At 39.8% G+C, this 24,068-nt stretch overlaps 1 protein-coding gene across 1 annotated transcript; it reads right to left on the minus strand.

Annotated features, from left to right (window-relative positions):
* Nucleotides 1–512: 512 nt before the first annotated feature.
* Nucleotides 513–23,118, minus strand: tm9sf2 (transmembrane 9 superfamily member 2). Its single transcript, XM_062400811.1, has 17 exons — nt 22,901–23,118; nt 19,051–19,118; nt 14,690–14,783; nt 12,807–12,934; nt 12,289–12,418; nt 10,339–10,463; nt 9,999–10,110; nt 8,990–9,069; nt 8,748–8,856; nt 7,106–7,238; nt 6,387–6,506; nt 5,970–6,027; nt 5,262–5,421; nt 4,759–4,910; nt 4,253–4,364; nt 3,182–3,353; nt 513–2,493 (listed from the first exon to the last, which is right to left on the minus strand). The coding sequence occupies exons 1-17, from the start codon at nt 23,015–23,017 to the stop codon at nt 2,426–2,428; spliced, it is 1,938 nt and encodes a 645-aa protein (XP_062256795.1). The 5' UTR covers nt 23,018–23,118; the 3' UTR covers nt 513–2,425.
* Between the last annotated feature and the right edge of the window lie 950 nt (nt 23,119–24,068).

Raw genomic sequence — 24,068 nt, forward strand, 5'->3', positions numbered from 1 at the left:
CTTCTCTCTAATGTTCCATATTTCATAAAGCCAGGGTTAATACAGTGCCGCAAGCTCTTTAATATTTGAGGAGCAGGATTGTATTCTATTCTGGATTGAACAGATTTACTGGAACATCTGATAAAGAATTACAATATGCAGTCTAATCTAGGAGTCCAAATAAAACAGTTTATAATATAGTCGTACATTAAATAGACCTGACTTCAGCTAAATGTTTATATAAATATCTAATTTCCTGCTCTGATTCACTCGATCTATTTTATGGATTTTATAGTAGCCTCAGTCTAACGTATGTAGACATGTGCAGGTGCCTGTTTCTTAACTTATCCTTTAGTTTTTTTAGTGAAGAAAAGCAGAAAATGTATCACAATACAGGATTGTGACGGACGACATCATAGATCACTGTTATGTAGTAGTTACACTATATGAATAATTTGTTAGTCAAATGACTTTAAAGGAGAATCTGAGATCTTTCTGTAACATTTCATCAGGACAAAGACCAAAACAAAAAGCAGAGAAGAAAATGCTGTTTAATTATTAGACCAATCTGATTGTTATATCTGAATCCCGTTAACGAGTACATCTTTCTCTTCTGTTACATATCCAACTCCACAATGTAGCATTAGACAAGGTTATTTAAAAAAAATTCACTCTGGGCCTCAGTCACCAGTTCTACACAAAGCCAAATGTGAAATAAGGTCATCTGCTCTAAACGGTCTCATGATAGCCTCCCAACAAGTGAGGGCTGTTGAAGCGGTGTTACCATGTGGTGTTGGGAGCTGATGGGATGTTTTCACACACTCGTTTCTCTCACCTAGTTAAATATGCAGGTTTTCTTTTCCGTCGGTTTCTCAGAAGTGTTCACGTTCAGTCAACACAACAGGCAGTGAGGCCATACACAGTGTGATGACATGTCACCACTGACTCAACGCTACCCATACATTATTTGCCTTACTGAAAGGACTTCACTGTACTTGAACTTCTTTAACATATTGTAGTTTGGTAGAATCTATGCAATAAACAAGAGGCCCTCTTGGTTGTAATGAAATGCTACCTGCTGTTTTGTTTTGGTGTCACTGTCTAATGAGCAATGTTGTCCATATTGATCCTTTGTTTCCTTGATGAAAAAGAACTGTGTAAGGGCTTTAATGAAGTGAAATGTGTGTCACTGCAACAGGACGGATTAGCAACTCTTCATCACACACAACTTTCTGTCAAAGTTGCACTTCCTTCATTTGCATGATCTGCTGGGGATCAGAGCAAGTGAAAAGAGCTGGCCTGTGTTTCACAATGTATTCCATTTCATTTTTCTAATCAGAACTTTTAAAGCTTTTCCTATATGATATTGAGGTCTACTCCCACAAGGTCAGCTTAGTGAGTGTCTAACTACTGCCTGTTGGTAAAATTAGTCAGACATAACTTAAGCATTAAAGCTGTCAGCTGAAAATGCACAAAGTGCCACACACTGGCTGTATTATGGAGCGATGAATCAGTTCTTGCTCACAGCACAGACCATACAGCTAGAGAGACAGTGAGAAATGCCTCTCTGGGAATCCAGTGGGATTAAATGCTGCTTCGCCCCTGGCGTGTTGGAACAGACGCTGGCACCACAGGGCTCATCTGAACTTTTGGATAAAATTTAAAATACTTAAAGGATTCTACACTGTGCCCTGCTGTCGGACTGTTGGCTGACCCTGCTCCTCTCCTCAAAAGCTCAGCAGAAGACTAATCAGAACCAGTTATTCCCCAACACCTCACAGACAGGAAAACCTCCACAATCATCTGAGGAGACACAGGAACCATCAAGTGCTGATTGGCTTTGATCACATTTTAACAAAAGTCGCAACAGCCTGCACTGACCTGCAAGTGTCAAAAATGTGAAAAGAAACATTTTGGGACACAATGTGAGACTCAGATAACAGACTTCATTAAAGATGTACTGCACACAAATCAAGAAAGTATATCATTTAAAATAGGAACAAGGGCACATTTTACACCTGTGCATCACTTTAACACATCAGGTCTGACAACATAGCAGATCATGTATTGGTCTGCAAACAAAGTGCAGCGATCATGAAAGAAATCTAAAATGCACGACATGATAGCGGGGACACTCCAGCTGTGGCTCATTGTGCACTGCATCTGTTCATGTGTCAGGTAGGATTCATTTCATTCAGATTATATGCAGACAGATACTGTAGGTACAAAATGACAACCCAGTGTACACATACTCACACACAAACATTTGAGGCCCACAAAACAAAGCAAACTGTCATGTGTCTGAGGCAGAGTCACGTTTGACTGAAGAAATGAAACCAGGAGGAAGTTCAGATTGCAATGTTCAGTTCAGTTTGACATCACCAAATGTTTACGAGAGGAAACCACATCCAGCCAAATACAGTGTGCTGTGTCTCTGGATGCTTATTCAGTCCACTTTGACCACACTGTAGATCTTGGTAACAAACCAGAAACAGGAAAAGAAGCCAATTGCACCTGAGGACAGAGAAAACACAGTTTGAAGTAGAGCTACATCAAACATGATCCTTAACCCACAGCACTAAATCAGAATCATACTTGATACAACATTTAGGAGGCTGAGGGGCAGTGAGTCACCACCAGACACTCCGCATTGCTGTTTCATACAGTTTTTGTATTTCAAGTCACTAAAGGTCTCATTGTTTAAAATGTTATGTTTTTCTTAGATCTCAGCTGCAGGCCAGTCCATAGGTTTCACCCATTGTTTTGAACCCATCAGAAAGATCTGGGACCTGGCGGATACAGCAAAAACTGTGTATATGCACAAAGACCGATGAATGCACATGTAGAACTCTTCCCCTCCCCTGCATACTGCTGGCAGCATCATGCTTTGGGAGTCTTCTGGGAGACCGGTCACTAACGAGGAAAAGATGAATGCAGCTGTAAACAGATCTACAGCTCAATAAAGTGTTCAATAAGTGAAGGGTGTGAACAGCTTCTGAAGCTACTATGTTGTTAAAACTGCTCTAATCAGGACATTTTCCTTTTCCCTGATTTAAAAAACAAAAGGACGATACCCGCACAATGAGACAAAGTCTCAGCACCCATTTTGTTTCATTCAAAATAGATTACCAGCCTCACTACAGTGACAAAATAGTAGGAGTCATTGTAGCACCCTCAACCTCCCTTCTTTTTATATACCTACCAGTGAATAAGAAAAAGATGAGCGCCATGATCATGGTGTATCCAAAATACAGGAAGGTGCTGGCCTGTCCAGTGATTTGCAGCTTTGAGAAGAAGTAATGAATGGCATAGATCAGGAAATAGACAGCAGTAAAACCGCTGGTAAGGAAGGAACGCCACTGCCAGTGGTAGTCCTGTAAAAAAGAGGAATACAGCTGGAGTTTAAATGTACGAGAACAAATCAAGGTTTGTTTATATGGGCCCTGACTGAAATGTTTTAAAGAGCTAGTAGCCAGAGTGAGGGTCATGAATGAGTGTTGAATCGATCACAGTACCAGAAATATAAACAAACTCAAAATCGTATCCAAGCAAATCCTTGTGTCTCTAAACTATCTAATAAGTGGACAGAGTTGAACATGTCCTCTTCTCTTCTTCGCCAGATTATTTTGATCATTTGATTATTTGGATTTCATCAGCTGCAATGCTTTGTATCAAGCTTAGTTACAGAGCTATTTTTCAAAAAGTTGTGAACTTGGATCTGAAGATTGTGTCGATTGCTTAACAGAGCTCTGAAATAGCCGACATGCATGTATGAAAACATAATAGCAGTTAGGTAAATCAATTAGAACTTGTATATAAGCCAGAGACTTGAACAGTAATGAAGAGGAATTCCAACACAAACAATAAAAAGTGACATATTGTGGAACTGTTAAGAGGACCCACTAAGGACAAGGAATAATTATGAAGGCTCCAGAGTTTATCAAAGAGGGAGTTATTCAGAAGATTATAGCACACATCTCCAGTATGGAAAGGGGAGATAAAATAGAGGTCGTTAGGAGAATTTAATCTGTCTAATAACTACAGGAACATGTCTGTCGGTCACTCTGTCTAGAACAAGCCCTGCACAAGTACACCAAAATTCTAGACTTTTAGGATGTTAAGTTGTTCAACCAAGGGAGAAATGTGGTCTCTGTTCTCGGTTATTGTCATTTACTGAGACTATTCCTAAAGTTGGACAGCAGAAGTGCAGCATAGTGGTGCATAAAGCGGATGGTGAGGATTTGACAGGTACTGCAGGGATCATGCAGTTTACCTCAGCACACAGGTGGAAATAGCAGAGCAGGATGGTGGCCTCAGAGCAGGTGATGACCAGGATGATGAAGACAAGGAAAAGGAAGCCAAACATGTAGTACATCTGATGGGACCTGTAAGACAGGAAGAGACATGTCATGGATACTGAATCCTTCAGTTGACTAACGTAAATACACACCATTGCAATCTACACAATGTTATTTGTAATATACGTTAAATCAATTTAACAATCTGACATGTTGTTAACCTCTAGTTTTGCCCAATGAGAAGATTTGGTGTAATATCCTGCAGCCATTTGTCATTCTGTAACTTTCCATGAAATAGAAGCATACCATATCAATAATATATTATATTGATTATTCCCTGTTTTTATCTAAATTAGTTTCTAAATTGAAGACAAATACAGAAGTCCTAGACTGGCGCTGTTAATACTCAGAATAAACTGTATGATTTACCCTGACTTTCTATAAATAGTAACAGGTAAACCTTTGTCTCTTTTTTTCTCACCAGATTGAGTTTAGGATGAAGAAGAGTTGAATAAAAATGCATCCAAAAGGCAGAATTCCTCCCATGACGATACCAGGGACAGCCTTTGTGTAGAATGACTGCTCTGGGATTTGACGAGGAATCTGATTCGTCCGAACTGGATGCTCAATACCCTTAAACAACCACAGCAGAGAGAGGCAGAGAGAGAAAGAGAGAGTCAGATGTTAAGAAATGCACAGCCTGGAAAGACATGCTTTAGCATTAATCTACATTCTTGCGGGTTGACCAAAAAATAGTTCTAAGTATAAAATCATCATGACAGCACAGAACGTGACAACACAGACAAAACTTGACTGAGTCAGTGTTAGTATTCAAGTACTGCGGTGGTAATGGACTGATTTTAGCATTTGTAAATTGAGTAGTTCACTGATGACAACGTGACAGCACACTGAAATGTATACAACCAATGACAGAATATCTTAAGCATGAATGGATGGACAGTATGTGTGTTTATATTTACTTACTGTTCTCTTGAAGCCAAAGTATGCACCTATGAACGTGAGTGGCACGGAAATACAGAACCATAGAGCCAATATGGCTACCAGGGTCCCAAAGGGCATGGCTGCTGAAGACCCTTCTCCCCACAGAATCAAGTTCATCACAAAGAAATCAGCAAACACCACCCTGAACAGAGAAAGGTACAGTTGGATCAAGTGGATGTGTCTGAAGCCCAGTTCACATCTGTTAAGAACATCTGTCTCAGGTGATCTGATCACTGGTTTAGCTGTGTGTACAGATGCACTCTGGGCACATTGAAAAGGGGTCTTGGACACGTGGTCAAATTGTATTAGCAGTGTGAACACAAATGTGTCCTGGGACCGCCTGCTCCCCTGACAATGTTTCATAACTGTGCTTTATAACGTTTCAGTGTTTCACAATCGCTGATTTATTGGCACGACCACGATATAAATGTGTTTCTACTTTTGTTTGAAGTGAGTAAAATTGTATTCCAATGTAGAACTCAAACCTTTCTCTCTCACACACCTGTGATAGTCAAACTGTCTAAAAGCAACATCATAACATACTTGTTGGAGATTAGTAAGTATAGCAAGTATGAACTGGGTTTTTTTGAGCTGTACACTTGTGATCAGATTGCCATAGACAGATGCAACTAGTACAATAGTGTCCATTGTTGTGTTGATTATTATTTGAGAAAGCTGCCACTGTCTTACCCGGGACAGAGGAAGGCTGTCAGCAAAACATTGGTCTTCCACTTCTCACCACCAAACGCTGGAAAACGAGCAAAGACAAAGAACATGAAGAAAGGAATAATATGAAAGTATGATATATACATCTACATGTGTAAAAGTCTGCAACCTGTGTTAATGATGAGTTTAAGTACAAATGTGATCTGCAAATGTTATTAATTTTTCTGTTGTTGCAAATGTAAATAATAAACTGAACATATTTCTTTAGTTGAAGTATAACAGCATTCCATCATATTACACCTGACCTTTTTGAATAACTTCCTGTTAAAGGCAGAGGATGTTGCACCTTTTTAGCGCTTATATAGGCTTTTCAAATAAATATGATTAATTGATTGATTGGTAGCTCAATGTTCTTAAAAACTTCCTGTTTTCTTGACTTACATTTGTAGAGGCGGGCTGCCACATATCCAGCAGGAGTTCCAAGAAGGACCCAGAGAACAACAGCACACGTCATCAAAGCTCCACGGTTTGCCGGGGAGAGGAACCCGAGACAGGCAAAGACTGTAGAGAGAGGACTTTTTCCTTACTACATGTTATACACTTCAAATTAGGATGAGTATGGAAGTTATAGGACCCACTCACACTGGTGACAATATCCACACTTAAGTTTTTAAAATCTTAAGTGTGATTTCTACATTATGCTTTTTACAGTTGTATTCTTGGGTTTTCTGTAATGTTGAGTTTTTTGAAAGCTTGACATGTTCTAAACCTTATGAGCCACCATACATTTTTTATCACCCACTTGAGATTTAACATTTCCACAAGGATCCCATGAATAAACCTGCCAGTGATCTCTGGTTTGTAAATAAGCTCAAACACAATATTCACATTCTTCTGCTGACATGACGGAACGGAACCGTAAACATTTCGGAGATAATGATAATTTGTAGTTTTCAATTTTAGAATTTGATAATATGGTTAAAATGGGTAGGTTTACCTCCTCCTTTCATCCGACACCATATCATGTGCCCTGCTGGACTTCCAACACACTAGCATTTTGATTAAAGCAACAAACGTATCAGGTACTGTCATCGTTCAGTGGTACTACTCTGGCATCTGTGACCTTCTGTCAAAAATGATAGTGCCGTGTGAAGACATACAAAGGGTGACAAAGGTCATAATGAAGATCTGGGTGCCAGAACCAAGGAAGACCGACAGCAGCATCCCCTTCCTCGGAGGTCGGAAAACATCTCCATGTACCAACTTCCATCCAAACTCTTCCTGTGCATCCTCCTGGAGAACAGGATAGAGGAGAATACAGGATGAGAATGACACAGCTTGACCCCTGATGTCCACTAGAGGCAGCGGTGCCATGTATGTACAGAGCTAGGTTACGGCGCAGTTTCATGTGGTAGAAAAGATGGTTTAGAGCAGTGATTCTCAAATGGGGGTACGCGTACCCCTGGGGGTACTTGAGATTTTTTTTTAATATATTTAAATTAGCATCCATTCAAAAATCCTTGAAATTTTTTTATTTAACAAATATTCAATAAAATATAAGTGTAAGTTCATGAACCTAAATTTTATATTCAGTAGGATTTTCAATTTAATTATCATAAAAAAACAGTCTCCCCCATACCGATGGTTTGACCCAACCTGGCACACGCCACCTGTCATCGCCGGTCATCACCTGCCTTGAAAACTTCAACAATGGAGTCGAGTTGAAGTGCAGCAGCAATGCTGCTGAAACACGGAGGGACAAGCGCCAAAGAAGGCGAAACCAGAGCAGAGAGCCTTCCCTAAACAACACCGTGAGAGCTTGTGCCTCTTCGGAGGGGCGCTAAAACGTAAAAGTTTTCCGTTGTGAAGTTAATGATTCATAACAAGAAGTCTGCGTCTCTACCGGTACCCTTTCAAAATAAAAGCATGTAATACAAAAGCAGAAATGAAATTGTATGACCTTAAAGCGAGCAAATATTTCACAATAAAATAACAGAAAGACGCTTCAATAATATTAACAATAACATAGATTGGGTTATTTTCACTTTTAGTTTTTTTCTGTGGGGAGAGATTAGCCAACAGTGGCAATAAGCCACCACTTCTTCAGCGGTATCTCCAGACAAAACATGAAAGTCATGTTGGTAAGCCACCTGAGTTTTTTAAGAGGAAACTTTCTGAATTCAGGTCATCTCAAGACACGATGCGAAAAGCCTCCCCGAAGCAAACGGAAACAAGCTACCTGTCAGTATTCTTTTCGATCCTTAAAGAAGATATTTTAAGATGATAAATATTAAAAGAATATGTTTTGAGCTAATCTTTTATTTAAAACCAAGTTAATGATTTATTTTTTGGGAAGAAGTGTTTAGCTATAATTAAGTTCATGAGTTCAGTTTGAGAACATATCTTTATTATGATCCCAAAAGAGGTCACTTTAAGTTGATAATTATTTTGAGGTGCACAAATCTTTATTTATAATGAGATTATCGTAAAAGTCTTTAGTTATTTGTATATCTTTTTATTTCGAAATAGTTCAAGAGAGACCACTGCAAATGAGCAATGTTATGGACATTGATGGAGTTTTAAATTTGAATGTGTCTAGTTACAAGGCTTAATAAATCACATTACATCTTTCTTTCAACCAAAAAGGCTTTGCGCTGGTTAGGGGTACTCGGCAGAATTTTTTCTTCGAAGGGGGTACGTCACTGAAAAAAGGTTGAGAACCACTGGTTTAGAGGAATGATGAGCTAATTTTACTTGAACTATGAACAGCTTAACCTCAGCTCCACATAGACAGGTACTCACCACAGAGTCCATCTGATTGTATCTGGCAATATCTTTATGCAGAGTCCTCAGCATGATCATTGCTACCATTCCAGACAGGAACAATACAATCACCAACGAGTTCATGATGCTGGACGGAAGAGACAGGAATTCAATTAGAAAATTTCTTGCACATAAACTAATGTATCAGCAAGTCAGCTGAGAGACACCAGGGTTGATTATCGGTTGAAATTAATCAATGTGTGTTCTCATTTGAGTCTCACCTGAACCACTGGATGTTGGTGTGAGGCATTGACTCCAGGATGTAGTCCCATCTAGATGCCCAGCGAATATTCTTGTCTTCCTACACAAACACACAGACTAAAATCAAAACAGCCTAACGCATCTGCTAAATTTTGTTTTTACAGAGCATTAACAGTGACATTGCAGGATCAAAGCACTTCTGGCGTCTAAGGGGTAAACTTTGTGGGAGTAGAATCCAATACAATTGAAGTCAATAGTGAGTCCTTCTTCTGTTGGCTGATATCTTCTGACGAGGTGCATTCAGGGAAATGTTAAAGTCCACTATGAATGTCAGGGCTTCCGGACAATTGGACGACACCACATGAGCAGTATGGAGGCATGTTAAGTTTTTTCTGTTGTTTTATTACATCTGAAGATGGGTCACTAATCAGCTACTCTGTTTACCCCTGAAACAACAAAAGTGTTTTATGGACTAAAACACTTCACCTACTCCCCTCATACGCATAGGGGTGAGTAGATAATTGGTGAATTTTCATTTCTGGGTGAACCAGCCCTTTAATGACTTAGGACTCTTCTTTGTTTGGGATGAGGGTTAATTTAGTCTTTGTCAATTTATTTGGTAAAATAACACAAAACTCTATTTTATGTTTGTTGTTATATGTATGATCACACAAATAAAAACATATTTATTCTCATGACAGCATTCATGCCAGTGATATAGAATAAAATAAGTCTAGCCAAGGGTTTGGGGTAAACCGGTGTCAGTCACCAAGACAAGAAACCGCGCAATACCATCATCATCTTTAAAAAACAATATTTGTTTCCCCCCTAAACTGCTTAATGGTGGCCCTTGTTCTTATTGAGTATATCTTGTAGCTAATTAAAATGAAAACATAAATCGATCAGCCGCACCTTCAAATCATATCGCCCACTCCTACTAGCCCAATATTTTATGTTTAAATACAACACAGGTAGAGACTGTGTGGCTGAGATGACTTTGTATTAGAGAGATGATAGAATTGCACTCACCATAAAGTTGACAGAATAGGTGTATTGGATTTTAAACATTCCTGTGTATTTGTTTTTCAGGAACTTCGGCTCTCCAGAACAATCAGGCCTGTCATCATTAGGGTTTTCATAACTGCAAAGACAGAAGGAGACAAAGAAAAAAGGTGTCAGATAAGTAAGCATATTGAGATCTGATCCCATTGCAGGCAGAGCTTATTCAATTTAATACACGCTTTCTACTAGTCTGTGAAACAGATGATTTTAACACAAGGTAACTGCTCGGAAAATAAACTAAGCAAAAAACCAAGCATCTACAGCTCGACTAGAAAACTCAATATAAGCTAAAACTGTCATTCATTACCTTTTGGGTTCAATCTTGGCAGAAACCAACCGGGCTCCGAGTTGTTCATGCTCAACAACATGGTAATGGATGGTGATGTCCACATGGTTAAAGATGTAAAATGCATCCCTTTCTTTAAAGTTAGTCTGGAAATAAAAACCGAGACACAAAAGTTCTAAAAATGTTGTACACCAAAATATAACAATAATTATAAAATCATGCTTCGACACACCTTCACTTGCAAAATCATACGCTCCCTTTATAAATCACAATCCATATTTTTATTCTGCTCTCTACAGGCCCCGACATTCAACCATAAAAGGTCAATGCAAAACAACTTATACATATTAAATGACCCTGCTGATCAATGAAGCGCAACTTTTCTGGCAAAAATATTGAGGGGATAGTTTATGATGAAGTGCATCTACATTTCAGCTTCAATTCACCACCTCATGTCTGCATCAACTCTTTCCAGTCTCTGTCTTTGTATGCATGGCTCACAGTTAGTGTACAGATGCGCACATCCTCCCATCAAGTTTCTTTATATAAATCAATACTTTTGCATGAAGAGGGGTTCACACATCCTTCAGAATCTGTTTTGTGCAACGATTATAAATGAGTCCCCTGGTTTAAATATCTGTCCTGAAAGATCTGAGTGCAGTGCATCTGTTCACACCTGGTACTAAGTGTGTCCTGACTTTGTCTCCTGGGGCCGCTTCGGATCACATCTCACTTTCCTGCTCTATGTTAATATTTACACCGTTTAAAACAAATTAAGGGATCACTTAAATCACATATCAGATCTTGATCCACGATATTCAAGCTGAATATCTTTACTGATGTACATTGTATAATTTGTTGAGAACAAAAAAGTAAAGAACTGAAATCACATGATGATCCAACTTGCATGAATTTTATTACGGCAACTCATGTGACTCAGTAGTGCGTATGGCCCTGCGTGCCTGTATGCACTCCCGACAGCATCTGGGCGTGTTCCTGATGAGTTGGCGGGTGGTGTCCTAGTGCAGCCCCCTGCACCAGCGTAAGGCCCAATATTACTCTGAGGATTTAATCCTGGTACCCTTACAGCAGTCGGTCATGCTGGATTATGTGACAGGCACCATAACATTCACCACGGCATTTCCAGACTCTTTCGCGCCGGTCACCCGGCTCAGTGTGAACCTGCTCTCATCTGTGAACAGAACGGGGCACCCGTGGTGGACAAGCCAATTCTTGTGTTCTTTGGAGAATGTAACAGTCCCACTAGAGGACATCAGGCACCTATGTCTCTTAATGCCACATTCTGTACAAATTTAAAACCTGATCACTCAGACTCACATTCAACAGTGCTTTGGACACATGTGGTCACATTCTTTGAGCATCATTAACACTGAAGGACACTAAGAACCACCTACTCAACTGACCTGCTACAGATTTATATGTTTCATGTACTTTTACATTTTTCTCAGTATTTCACATAGAGTGCGTCTCAATGTGTCGGGCCTTTCTTGGACAACAATTTTGAAATGATTTTCGGGTTTGGGTATGGTTTGGTCACATAGGCTGGCATTTTGGCTGAGGCATCTCGATTTTTTTAAATGCTGCAGGTGCCTTTGATTGGGGGAAACCATCAGGCTTGGGGCGGACAAATGGAGAGAAAATTGCGGCCAGAGCTGCATTCTAGTTTCACATAAAGTGATGTATTTGTGGCCACATTATTAACACTAGAGCCAACACACAATGATCATCTATTTTTTTCTATTTAGATGAATAAAATCTTAGTTCAAAGTAGCGCTCTGCTCAGGGAATGATTTGCTTAGCCCGTCATGACTTCTCTCCCTCCTGATTTAAGTATTCTTCTGTTTTTGAAACTACACATCACTTATTTTGCATAGAGTAAGACATTCCTACAAACTTTATACATTTTCTGTTACGGAAGCCTTTGTTTATGTTCGAGATTAAACCACTTACATTGACCACGCAGGCATCTTTGGAATGGCCTGCTTCTGTGACATAGCAGCCAATAGGGAAACCAGGATTACAGAACTTCTGTCCATCTTCAATGTCATAGCACCAGGTGATTGGCATGTTATCCACAATCCTACACTCACAGAGACCATAAAACAAAAGCATATGATGATCACCAATGGAACCATGAGCTGTATGCTTCAGAGAGTATTCAGAATCAGGCCCCATAACATTTAACACTCTTTTTTTGGTTGAAAGCTGACATCAGACGTCTGATCAGATTTATTCTTGTTGACTTGTTCTTTGATAGCATAATATTGATTTATTTTTGGAATCAGTAGAATGATATCTCAATCTTCAGGTACCTGACTATGGGCTGCAGTTTTGGGGAAGAATTCTGTTATATTCGGGTTCGTAGGAATGTTTTTTTTTGTGAGTGTATTCTTGTGTTTTGGTGTGGCATGCACCCATTTTCATTTCATTCACTTTCTGATGTGTGTATGTCAGTGAATCATACATACCAGTGATGCTGGTAGTTGAGTAACATGCCCTTCTTGAGGAAGTCCAGTTTGGCTTTGTCTGATGGGTTTGTTGTATCGTAGGTTTTGGTACACACCTTCTGACACACTGCAGGTTTCTTAAATTCAAACTGACACAAAGGACATACCAATAGTATGAGAGTGTAAAACAGCAAATAGTGGGCTTTAGTTTGTTTACCATCACTGATAATAGCAATGCACTTTAAGTTTTTACAATAATACATTTAAATATGATTCGACATAAATAGTAAGCTGAAGCAAACACGTCAAACCCAAAAACCTTTCTTTGCACATAAAACAAAAAAAACGTGAAATACTCTCGGATAGTCTCTATTTATAGTGAACAATAGGGGACCCAAAATAGATTCCTGCAGGACACCAGAAACCTAAGAGGATGAGGCATCTCCAAGCATTTCAAAAGAGGATCTATTCAGAAATAGGATAGGATGTAGGAGGCTAAATCTGGGTTGAGAGGGTCGTCAACTAATTAGAACTTCAGTGATTGGATCCCTAGCTCGTCCCCCCAAATGGCCCCTGACAGGTGCACTGACAGTGTATGAATGATGTAATAAAAATAAAAAAAACACTCCGTATAGTGACTTAACTGTAAAAGCGTTTGTGGTCGACTGAAAAATAACTACATAAATACAGTCCATTTACATCCCTGAAGCCAACATAATGCTTCAAATGACTGATCACCTCTATGAGGTGAGGTCAAGAAGAATTTAACAGAGTACAGTCCTGTATCTCATGCAAACAGTAAGTGATTGGTCACGTTTATGAATCCATATGGAATTTGTATCTAAATTTGGATTGTTTACAAAAGATTTTTTTTTTTTTTAGAGTGATCAAAAATGATCTAAAACTGAAGGATATAAGGAGGGCCTCTTTGCAAGGGGGTAAATAGTAGGGCTGTCGCGATTAGTTGACGCTGAAAATGCGTCGACATCAATATTTTAAACTGATGCGTCAGCCAAACAAATTATGAAATTACTTTTCCGATTTCTATAACGTTTCATTTCAATTCATTATAACAAATGTTCCTCTTCAATATCACTCACGCCGAAGCGCTGCACCGCGCAGCACTATTCTCAAGCGCGCAGGCGCCCGGCTGTTCACACGGGACGCTCATTTCTCAGCGCTGGTCAGCCAATGATTCTGCTTTCTCCGCTTGTTGTTGAATGTAACCCGTTCAATGTACTGGTTTGGGGGTAAATGATGATGGTGTTCATAGCCATAGTAAATAGTGGCATGTATTAAACAGGTGGGAAACAAAAAGTCCCAATAAAGCAACTAATGGCTAACATATCTATGCTGACCAAATGGGAATACTGTAATAATATCTGATAAAAGGTTTAATGATTCCTGAATAAAACCAGAAGCAAGTTCAGGAGGTCTGTATATCAAAACATTATCAAAACTTGCGAAGATGGAATAAATCATTTCTGTAAATCACTGCATGGTGTCCATGAGTGATTCATTTACGGGTCTAGTTCAAGAAAGTAAAAGAAAAAACAATACCGTTGGTCATAAAAAATCCTACAAATTAAGTAACTCATGTACAGGGCTTGAAGAGATTTTATACTGTTTGATCAAGACCTGACATTACAGTGAAAGCATCCAAAGGTTTTGAAAAGAGGTAATGTACTCCTTACAGCATACCCAAATTGATATCATTTTTTAAGGAACTGCAAACTTCCCTCAATATAAGTGTTCTTTTTTTCCTTCATCAAATTGTATGATTGTTGATTATTTAAAATTTGTATTTTCTATTGCTTAATTAAATACCTAGCTCACAAGTCTGTTTTGTGCATGCAAATATAGCCACTAAAATATCATTATTGATTCCACCTCCATCCTTGTACCTTGTATGGCGAGGGTTCGATTCTCTCTCCAAAAAGAACCTGGCCCAAATTCTCTGATGGACGCTTCACTGTTTTCATTGAGCAGAAGTCAAACCTGCACAACAAGAAAGAGACTGTTCAGATAACATTTAACTGCACAATACCTTTATACCCATTACACACTATACTCAGTTGTTTACTATCTGGGCCTGAGTTGTCTCTCCTCTTTATATTAACTAAAGCAGATGGAAAGATACAATTTAACATGAAAAAACGTACATATAATGTCAGAAACTACTTCTACTAAGTTTTTTACTATTTTTTACAGAAGAACAACTCATTCACTTCCAATTATTTACATAATTAAGATCATCGTAACCAGAACTTATTATACCTGAATAAGGGATAAACCTTGAACACTGTCCAGTGTTTCCCCTAGGTTTACAGCTTTGGAGGGGGGGCGGCGGCGGCGCCATAACACCAGACTTTTTCTGGTGTTATATAGACTAGCTCTGCCAGAGTGTCTCTTTTGAATCATTTTGCTGGTCCCAAGCCCGGATAAAGGAGGAGGGCTGGACGTAGAGCTAGCAGTTCCACCCCACATAACAGCCTTTTGATTCAATTTGATATTCTAACATTTAATAATACAGGAAAAAATGTATTTATATATGTGGGTCTAGATACAGCATTAAAGTCATTTTGAGAAGTGATGGCATATTTCAATGGCAAGATAAAAAAAAAGAATCAACAGAAGAATACGGAAGCGTATTGCATTAATTTTTTATTTTATTCATCGGGAATTTATCTCGGAATTTCAGAGATAATTATCACAGAAAAACAGAATTATTTTTTAGTTTAGTGAATGTAATACTCTTCTGTAGAATAAAGCTTATTGGTAGTTCTAAACATAGTTAAGGTGATTTTTTTCTCACTTTTTGTACGGCCTACATTACATTATTACTAATTAGGCGATGGCATCACTCAGCTACTTTTAGAAGAGCCACTAGCTACTTTCCTTACTGAGGAGTTGGCAACAATGGAGGGGAGGCGTGGTGCGTTCACGGTTAAATACAACAAGAGGAGAAAGCAGAATCGCAGGCTGAACGGCGCTGAGAAATGCGTGTCCCGTTTTAACAGCCAGGCGCCTGCGCCCTTGAGAATTTCGCGATGCTGCGCTTCGCCATCTTACCGAGATCAGTATTGTACAGCCAGGGGGAGTATTTCCCCTCTAACAGCCAAAGTGGGTCAAATCCTGTCATCCGGTGGTGACCGGACAAATGCTTGTCTGGAGCAGGGCGTGCAGCACTTGGGCTCTTCTCTGCACTTGGACCCGGAGCAGGAGAGCTCCTCCGGCTGCTACTCGCAAGAGAGTGGCTGTTACCATCATAAACCTGGGAGCGTCAGGTGGTTCATGAGACATATTCTCAGATGCTCTCTGTCCACTGGTGGGAGGTTGCTCACCTGTGTGGGCGCGCACGTGTCAGTGTGTGCGCGCATCTGGATGGACCTCCGCCGTGCGTGATACATCTAAACGCGCGACCATGTAGAGACAGACATAACATTCCTCTGGCGATCTGGCGTTTTATTACAAAATAAAAAATAAAATGAATAATTAAGTTGATCTTCCAGGGGGGGCGGGAGGTGCCGTTGGCGGGGCGGGGCGCCCCCCTTATAGAACGCAAGGGGAAACACTGCTGTCCTCACAATAAGATAATTATCCTGCCAATCTACTTTTGATTGATAGAAATTACTAATGATGATAGTGATGACGGGGTGCTGCAATAATTCCCTCCAGCTTTAAAATATGTTGGGCCACAGTCCAGAGGCTGAACACCAGACACTGGAGCCGACGGTGAGGACAAAGGATTGTAAAACTTTTGGAGGGAAAACATTCTCCAGCAGGCCTGAGAATCTCCCCCTGGTGGTTGGAAAATGTCCTGAAGCGCCTTCAGGACCCCCGCTGAGTTCCAAGCCCCGCCCCCACTGAGGTCCAACTCTGACACTCAATTGGCTTAAAGCCAGCATCATCCTATGACCAGCACCTCAAGGAGGCAGAACCTCTCAGGTAGAATAAAATCACTGAGACATCAATAATCGCTGCCATTTTTACCCTGCTCTGAAGACATCACGAGGCCCCTTCGGGGCCTCCCAGCTGTTTTAGTTGCTAAAGGGGGTAACCTTAACTTTTAGTTTATCAGCCATTTTTCCCTGCTCTGAAGACGTCAACAGACCCCTCCGGGTCTTTCCAGATGATTTAGTTGCTAAAGGGGGCAACCAGAGTTATTTTCGTTCATTTCTTTCATTTTCTTTTATCTTAAGTTTGATCTTACTTTGATAGAGACTATTTTTGTTTGAACTTGAAAAGACCAAACAGGAAATTGCACGCGGAACAATCTCAGACTGTTTCACTTTCCCCACGGACTTTACTTTCCCAACGATCTACAAACGGCTTCCATAGCCGTCCCCTGAAGACGAAGCACGACGTTCATCCCGTTTAGGAGCAAGCAGAATCCGTTCCTATTCGGCCCAGCCCGCGCCGCTGCGACAGAGGAACCAGCGCAACAGAGCTTGAGCGGCCACGATTATTCACTGGACTTCGGAAATATCCGCGCGACACGCGCATGCAACACCGTGAAGGTCACAGTAAGAGGCTTTATTGTCTGGGCAGATGTTAATCTAATACGTAGCGTATTGTTTTAATACTTGAATGTATTTGTTTTGTATGAGACCGCAGAGTCTCCAGTGTTTTAGCGGCGAGTCGCCACTTCCGGTTTCCAGTTACGGCCTTGTGTCATAGTTTTTAAGCGCCGTGAGCAGCGTCTCCAGATCATTGTGACCGTTTGAACAACGTTAAAGATACTTTACCGGTCAAACCTCAGCACACAACGCCACTTGGGTGCTGAGTGGTAAAGTAAATATAACTTGTCTCTGACGGTGCTTTTTAGAGAGCTTTGCTCTCTCCTTGTATTCTCTCTCTCTCTCCTTCTAAACCGACCTATACACACATCCGATCTGTATTTAGAATACAGTTCATGTAACATAGTTAAATCTATATTCAGAGAGGCTGGACACATCTGGAAGCCATGCGGCCGAATGCCAAAGCAGAGACGAAGAATTCTCTTTGTCTGAAAATCCCTTGGTGTAATTCATGTGACGACCACCAGTGTGAGCTCCGGCCACATGGTGTCATTAACATAGACTCCATTTTGAATAACGCAAGTTAAACCACCATTTTGAGTCTATTATTGCCACGCCTCCTCTCTCACTCTCCTCCCATTCTGGCTCTAAATTCATAACGGCTCCGCCATCTTGTTTTGTAGTCAATCCGCCATTTTGAGAGTTTTTAGGCCTTGATTCCACGAATCATGATCGACCGCCATCTTGGTTGTGACGTGACTGCGTCATCGCCACGCCCCCTCTTCTTTTTCTCTCTCTCTCGCTCTCTCACACACACCCACACAGACACAGAGACACATTGATAGACACAGACAGATACACACACACAGATACACATAGATTAATACATGTGTTTTCCAAATTGTGATAAGCGGCTGCTGTTGTTATCTTTGAAATATGGGAGTTTGTTAAAATGATGAATCATTAAATAACACTAACTGTATTTCACATGCACACACATAGAAACACACACACAGAGAGACACTTTGACACAGACACACACACATACCGAGACAGACATACATAGGTAGACCGCCGGTTTAACATATATTTTCTGAATTGTGATAAGTGCTGCTGCTGTGTTTATCTTTGAAATATCGGAGCTTGTTAAAATGATGAATCATTGAATAACATAACTTTATTTCCCCTTTTTAATAAATGCTTTTGTAATTAAAGTATCTGTAGTCTGTGATTATTTGTGCATATGTATGTGATTGCAGCTGGATTATTATTGCCTGTGCTCGAACTTAGAAGCCTTCACTGTTAATTAAATAATTATTAATATTAAATATCGAGATTATTGATTTGACATTTATCATTATGAGACTGATATTTATAGATTGACTCATTGGTCCCTGTAACCAGGGTGGTGCCCCGCAAAAATAAGCAATGATTACAGATTTGTATTATTCTTAATTGACAATTTTATTGTTTTCATTAATTATTTTAACTATTATTAATGGATAACCGTATCATTTCTAATTAAATGTGTTACTGTTCTTAATAAATAGCTTTATCATTTTTGATTATTTTTAATAAATAATTGTTATTTTAATAATCATATTTCATGATTATTAATAATTAGCCAACGTCAATTCTACTCCTACTATTGCACAACAAATACCACAATAACAATAGGGTGAAGTAAAGGAGGTTATGCCGCCTGAAGATACAAATTTGTAGAATGATAGTACAGTGCAACTTACGCAGTATATTCATAAGGCAGGACAGACTCCACTGAATCCAGCCTGTTCACAAACAGGTCAATGGTGGACTAGAAGAAAAGAGAGCAGATACAAACAATATTAGAAGGACAGAAGGGGCCTGTTCTACGAAGCAAGTTCAACATACTCAGGGTATATTTTCATTCCTAAGTTTCACTGAACATAACCTTGTTCCCTGTACTATGCAGCGGGTTATCGACCGACCAAGACTCCATCACACCATCCATCCATTGTCAAAAGTGGTCAGTTCTAAGTATAGATCTGAACACACCCGACAACTGACTGTATATTGTTTAAAAAGCTGTGTTGAGATTTTGCAGTGTAACTCATATTTGGATAAAGCACACAAAAATTATACACCGACTTTGCAGCACAATTAACTTTTAGCAATTATTATTATTATTGATATTAGGCATTGCATTATGTTGATTGTCAAGCTGATTTACTTTATATTGTGGGCCTTTAGTTTACTCCCAGTCTAACATTTCCAGGCTCTTGTCGGCGGTTTGTCTTTCAAAGTGTGGTTGCTGCTAGAAGCAGCAAAGATGAGCATTATATATCATGTTCTCACTGTTTGTTTTTTTATCAGTCTGAATGGTTCCACTTCCAACTGAAGTTTTTTTAATGTCTTTGTGCTCAAAGGTCACTAAATGTGGCAAACCACTCAAATGTGTGATATATTACATCTTGTTAAGGGAAATGACAAGATGTAATATATCACAATTCCCAATATTTGGATTGGGTCACATAGCCAGTACAAATATGAAATTAAAAACAGGAAAAGTGACAGCATATGAGACAGGATGATGGCTCTCAGAGCTTCTTGCAAAGTAAAATCATTCAGTCAGTATCAGTGGGACCCGTAGGGTTATCAAGCTCTCTTTAGATATAATAAGATATTCAGGTCTCACTTTTAACCGTGATAAATCACGATGGCAAACTATGCTGTAGAGCTAACCTGCTAAAGAGCAGGGTTAGGGATCAGATCACAACCTGTTAACAGCCCAGCTACTGATAGATTAAACCACTGGAAAAGTGATTCATCATTCACCAGGATCCTGACGGGGATTTAAGACTTTAGATACAGTGATGACCCTTCCCACCTTGCTGCTTGTGTAGAACTGCTACTTGTTTTCCAGATACTGGTTGTTGGATGGAAAGTGGAGCTGGGATGGTTGTCTACTAGCCTGACGTTGTCATACTCACAATTCTAGTCAGAATGTGAGTCTGATACCGCTCCATTGGGCTGTGATTATGGGGCGTGTTACAACCGAACCAGAAAAAAAAATGCCTCTAGTCATAATTGGATAGACCTACAACCAATCAGAGCAACGTAGCATGTTACATATGTTAAGCGACTCATGTGAGTTATTTATTAACGCCGGGTTCACACCGGACGCTGAAGCGACCGTTTCAGCGTCGAGTCTATTTTTTGCGCTCGACGCGAGGATATCGCGCCAGGAAACACACTGAAAAATGATTTTAAACGATATTGATGACATATTTGATATGATATAAATGATCAAATATGATACTTTGAATTCATTAAATGTCCCCCTCTGCCACAACAGCCACACAAGCAGTGATAAAGATAAAAAGAGAGAGAGGATGGGCTACGTATTCTCCACATAGGCTTGAGTGGAGAATACGTAATTTACCCTCGACACCGACATTTAACGGAGCAAACAGCGGAGAAGTTCTTCAACATGGATGACATTAAATTAATAATTGAACTGGAGATGTACAGTGAGTTGTATGATCCTCGGAACATGTTGTATAAAGACAACACCAAGAAAGACAAATGTTGGGATGCTGTTGCTTAATGTTGGAGCAACAAGTTAGTATATGCTTGAATACTACTAGATCAACGGGTGATATTATTAGCACTGCCCGGCGGTTCAGCGTCGCTTCAGTGTCCGTTGTGAACAGCCAAGCTACGGCACGATAGGGATTAGCGCGGTGCTGTGCTTTGGCGTCGCCTCTGCGTTCTCTGTTCCTCTTTCAAAATGAATGCGCTGTCGATGTCTTCTAAAACAGACTCAATGGCAGCATCTACACATCTCAGCTCTCCAGCGGCAGGCTGGTTTGTTGAAAACGAATTCAACCCAAGGGCACTTTGATGACGTGGTTGATTACGTTTCTGTTGATCATCTGTCCATCATGGTATAAAGCCCGCCCTGACAATCTGATTGGTCCGGTCACTTTCGAACCGGGCATAATTTCTCCCTAACGGAGCGACTCCAGACCGAACTTCCCGACCTAAAATGTTGTGGGCGGGGCTAAGTTCGTCTGGCATCCAGGCTAGTTGTCTACTCTTCAAGGCAAAGTCCTGTGCCCTCTCCTCAACCTTGCTCCATTGTTTGGTTTTGTTGCCAACACACCTCACATTATGTTTTCACATATTTCTAAAAAGACTGTTTGCGCTCGTACTTACAAACATCAGGATTTAGTTAATTTGAGTTAAACAAATAAATTGTGATTTAAACAGCAGTGCGTGTGTGGCCTCCCTTTTTATTGCCAGCCTTGAGAAAGGTGGTAAGAAAAGTGACTTTTATAAGAAAAAATAATCCACACTGCTAAATACATCCCATGATTATAAATGCAGCATCTCTGTGGGACAGAGCACATCAGAAATGGACCTCTGATTGAGCAACAGAAAGACAAACAATAATTTGAATAGTTCTATCTGCTAACTTGTTTAGAACAGTTTTTTGACCATCAGACAAGAACCAAAAAGTAGTGACTCTATACTACAGATGGTGTAAATAGTCCCGGAACTTATTTACAGCATCTCCTCAGGCCTCAGCTTTACTTTTCATATCCAGTGTTGATCTTCCGCTTCTTTTTCTACTACTACAGTTATGTGATCCCATTCTTTACATAGAATGAGCTGCATGTTACCTGCAGGCATTACTGTTTCACCTCACATAATATTCATTACTTCATTCATGGCTCTGATGATGTGGCTTATCATTTACAATAACTCCTGCTACTCGTGAACTAGAGGCTGGGATCAGTGAAACTAGAGTGAACAGAACCAGGTGAAAACTAATTTTGTTTATATAGTGAACAGAACCAGATGATCGCCAGCTGTGTTTATAAAGTGAACAGAACCAGATGATAACCAGCTGTGTTTATAAAGTGAACAGAACCAGATAATAACCAGCTGTGTTTATATAGTGAACAGAACCAGATGAAAACCAGCATTGTTTATAAAGTGAACAGAACCAGATGAAAACCAGCTGTGTTTATAAAGTGAACAGAACCAGATGAAAACCAGCTGTGTTTTTAAAGTGAACAGAACCAGTTGAAAACCAGCTGGGTTTATAAAGTGAACAGAACCAAATGATAACCAGCTGTGTTTTTAAAGTGAACAGAACCAGATGATAACCAGCTGTGTTTATATAGTGAACAGAACCAGACGAAAACCAGCTTTGTTTATGTAGTGAACAGAACATGATGAAAACCAGCTGGGTTTATAAAGTGAACAGAACCAGATGATAAACAGCTGTGTATATAAAGTGGACAGAACCATATGAAAACCAGCTGGGTTTTTCAGGTTATCCAAGATAAAGAACTTTTTAACTATACAACCAATTCTTCCCAACCTGCTCATACCTGTTCAGCATCCGGACTTAACAGACTAGCATTGTAACCTGGGGCGTTAGCCCAATGTATATTTTGGCTAACTTTAGCTAGTCGCTTACATCGGTTTGTAAACTCTCATCCCAATGCCCCCTGTCTGCTTGTTGAACGGCTGCTCTCCACAATAAGCGGGCAGTAACTTGGTGGCAGACATGGTGGAGGTCCAAGTGACCAGTGACATGTTTACCTTGCAGTCTGGAACTTCGTCTTTCCCCGGCTCACAGAAGCTGACGGGTGCCATACCCGGCAGGTAGAAGCCTGCCGCTCGAGCCAGCAGCGCGGCCCGAAGCAGCCACAGCACCATGTTCACTCCGGAGGATCCTAAGGGAAGAATCACACGGTTACCTCGCTCCTCTTAACGGTCCTGTCTGCATCAACAGAAGTCTGACATTCAACATCCGGGTGGGATGCAGGCCGACACGTCACAGCCGGAAGTCCTTCCACATGAAAATAAGCATTGTGGGATTTCACAATGACAGGAATCCCGTATTATTATTATTATTATTATTAAATATCGATCATGAGCAGAAAATAATAATTAAATGACGAAGGACAGGCTAAAAAGGACCGGAGCTGCCAAAATATTAAATATATATATGTGTAGGCTACTCAATAAATAATCTGATGTGCCATTAAATGCACGAAAAATACTCTTTATTTATTTAGAAATTAATTTATCTATTAACGCTAAATTTATATTTCTGTCTTGCTATATTTCTATTTTCCTATCAAGTCACATTCCCATTTAGCTTAGTTTCTTATTAATTAATTTCTATTAATATATTATGTTATTGTTTTCCCTTACGACTTTCGACCAGTTTATATATATATATATATATATATTTGTGTGCGTTAGTGCATGTGTGTATTAGGAAATTAACTGGTTTATTTTAATTTCCGCTTCAGTATGCAAATTATAGACTGTGCAAATGTAGAGACTGCCATCGTCCATGTGTTATGGAGCTATCTTTTTGCATGTTGGCTGATGGCCAAAGACCAAACTAAAAACATGAAAACATCTAGCAATGTCCACATGGTGGTGTTCTGCAGTGGTATATATGCACTGAAAGGCACATTATGAACAGAACAGTTAGTTACAGGAAACAGGAGTCTAAATGTAAACTGGTCATTATCTTCAGGAAATAGCACCTTAATGTGTGCACTATCCACAGTGTGTATTCCATTTTATGAAGAATCAATCCAAACATCACAGATCTGATCTTTACTTATAGAATGATGAGATTATGAAAATATTGAGTTTGATTTGAGCCAAATGGTCAAACCCCAATACCGAGATATGGTCTCATCTGAGGATTTGAAAGTGTCCATTAGGTTACTGCTTCTGAAGATGGTGT

The sequence above is a fragment of the Platichthys flesus genome, chromosome 12, assembly GCF_949316205.1.
Source record: "Platichthys flesus chromosome 12, fPlaFle2.1, whole genome shotgun sequence".
Classification (NCBI taxonomy): domain Eukaryota; kingdom Metazoa; phylum Chordata; class Actinopteri; order Pleuronectiformes; family Pleuronectidae; genus Platichthys; species Platichthys flesus.